The following is a 2,657-nucleotide window of genomic DNA, read 5'->3' on the forward strand; positions in this document are numbered from 1 at the left end:
AAAAGGGCAAAAAGCTGAAATAAAAGGAGGAATGACGAGAAAAACACTTCAATAGTGACTGCCCACTTTTCTGGGTGCAAAAGCTATCATCTCTCTCTTTTTTTCCGGGTTTCCCCATTAAAAAGGTGACAACGACGTAACACTTTTCTTAGGCCCATGTCTGGTTTAACAAAAAATGAGATTTTTAATAGATCTTTACATCATGTATAATTGAAAAATTGATAAAAGTTGTGAATCTCATTAGCTCAATGATTTATATTAAATTGTAGACTTTGATTAAGATTTTTCTCAACTTTTACTAACTAAACCAAACGGGGGCTAACAAATTACAAACGAGAAGACTGATCTATGATTAACCAGGTGTAATTAAAGACAGAAAAGGCATTTCTCCCTCTCTTGATCCAAACAGAGGGTTTTGGTCCCACTTAAAATCATCTTTTTTAATATTTATTTAGACCGTAAATCAGTCCATATTCCAAAGATAAAAAACATAACATGCTAAAAATCTAATCACCCTCATTAACAAAACAGAAATTTCATTGTCACACATGATCACCACTACTAATATTTGCAAGGGGCATAGTTTCTTTCCAAAAAAATAAAGGAAAAAGACATGTTACCTTGTTACATCCTGGGACCAGCTCTTGTAGTAGTCTCATTCGGGCATTGATCTTCTCTCTCCTAGCCTACATATTATAAACATAACCATTAATTAATTATGAAAGCTACTCACATTTTACTATTAATAACCAAGATTAAATGGTTAGATGTTAATTAGAAGCTTAAGATAATTTACTCTTTCAGCTAAGCTATGGCTATCGGTGGCTTGGCCACGGCGAGCTCTGACATGAACGTATGGCAGCTTCTCTCCGCCATCTTCAGAGGATTCATTTTGTACCCTTTTTTTGCTCTTCTTATTCAATTCTTTAACCTGAAAATGTCATCATGAATAGGTTACAGAATTATCAGATTTCACGAAATGGGTTTCAAGAATCATCGTGAATGGTTATGAAATTACCTTTTTCTCCCGTTCCTTCCGCTTACGGGACTTCAGATTCTGGTCAGAAACCGCCGGCGAAGAACCGTTCGGGTTTGAATCCGAGTTCATTTGTTCTTGCTTAACAATATCGAGCTTCTTTGAACTCGAAACGGACAACATTGAGTAATTTTCCGACGAATTATCAGCCAAAGCTAAGAAAGAAAGCTTTGAAGCATGGTCAATTAGGGCAATATTGGAAGGAAATATTTGCGGCGGAGGAAAATAAGAGATGTTGGGTTTCGCCCGAAATAGTTCGTCAGCGGCTTCCGGAGAGTTGACCAAGAGCTCAACTGCTTGTGGCGCCGGAAGTTCGAGAAGCGCAGTGAAGGAGCTGCCGGTTTCCGGCGGCGGCGGTGGTGCGGAGATTAGTCCGTGGATATCATCGAACCCGAACCCGATATCTCCGGGTTTAAGCCCGCAAATTCCGGATCTATATTCGAGTTCAGTTGCTTCAACTTTTGTTTCCATTTTGAAAATTCCAAAAAAATCACTTAATAGCAAAATAATCAACTTCAAATTCACCGAAATTTGAGTAGATTCAGGTCCGATAATTTTTATCCTGTTCAATTTTCCAGAATTCAAACCTTGGAGCCTAAAACTTCACACAAAACCCAATTGAATTCAACCAATATTGAGCACGTAGTGAATGGAATAAAATCCAAGCAATTCGAGCCTCCCACTAGGAAATTTTTAAAATTCAAAGACAAACTGAATGAAATTTAAAGAAATCAAGAAAAAACGAACCCCGTTTCAAAGCGAGAAAAATGACTAAGGAATTTGAAATTATATTTTAGAGGCAGTTTTTACTCAATTTAACAAACATAAGAGAAGGAAATTAGGGTATTATGGAAAAGGATTGCTCAAAAAGTTTCCAAAATAGCTGAGAAGAAGATATGCGGAGAGAAGTTGTCCATTTTCCCTTTTCCTGAATACAAAGCTGTGGGCTGTGTGAAAATTAGCTTTTCCAATGCAGTCAACATATATTTGCCCCTCTCTCTGTCTCTCTCTGCTCGGAGTTCTTGTTGTGGTGCGAAACCAACGACGTCTGGTATGGTCCCTGCCCTGCCTCTTCTTCCTCTCTATTGTTGTTTTTCTTCCTATTAATGCTATTTATGTTAGAATCATTGCTCTACACAACGTAAACATGTTAAGCTCTACAAGATGCATTGCATTTTGGCTCCAAATTTAACATTTCCATCACACATTTTTTTTTCAATAAAAAATTTTTTAATTTAGAACATATACTTTAGAAGAATTTCTAAAGAAAACGGGGAAGAAAAAACAAAGTGATGTGTCAGCAAGTTGGTTGGTTTTTTTATTTTTTAAATTCTCCAATCATACAACCTATTTTTAACCCTGTTTTTGTAGCATGTTTCTCTACTTTATGATTTCAGTCGTCATACAACTAACTATTCCCTTTTGGCTTCCTTTTCTTTCAATTTTTCCTTCTCACTCTTATTTAAGCTACACAATCTCTCCAAAATTAATATCACACGTAAATTGAAATTTTTTCTTAAAATACTATTCCATACATTAAAAATTAAAAGAAAGAGAGCCAAACAGAGGCACAGTTAGTAGTATGACTACTGAAATCCTAAAGTATATGTTCTAAATTTTA

General features: G+C 35.9%; 1 protein-coding gene across 1 annotated transcript; it reads right to left on the reverse strand.

Annotated features, from left to right (window-relative positions):
* Positions 1-257: 257 nt before the first annotated feature.
* Positions 258-2,657, reverse strand: LOC111378013 (transcription factor bHLH48-like). Its single transcript, XM_023001179.1, has 3 exons — positions 1,019-2,657; positions 797-931; positions 258-686 (listed from the first exon to the last, which is right to left on the reverse strand). The coding sequence occupies exons 1-3, from the start codon at positions 1,505-1,507 to the stop codon at positions 543-545; spliced, it is 768 nt and encodes a 255-aa protein (XP_022856947.1). The 5' UTR covers positions 1,508-2,657; the 3' UTR covers positions 258-542.

Source organism: Olea europaea, unplaced genomic scaffold (assembly GCF_002742605.1).
Source record: "Olea europaea var. sylvestris unplaced genomic scaffold, O_europaea_v1 scaffold1756, whole genome shotgun sequence".
Taxonomy (NCBI): domain Eukaryota; kingdom Viridiplantae; phylum Streptophyta; class Magnoliopsida; order Lamiales; family Oleaceae; genus Olea; species Olea europaea.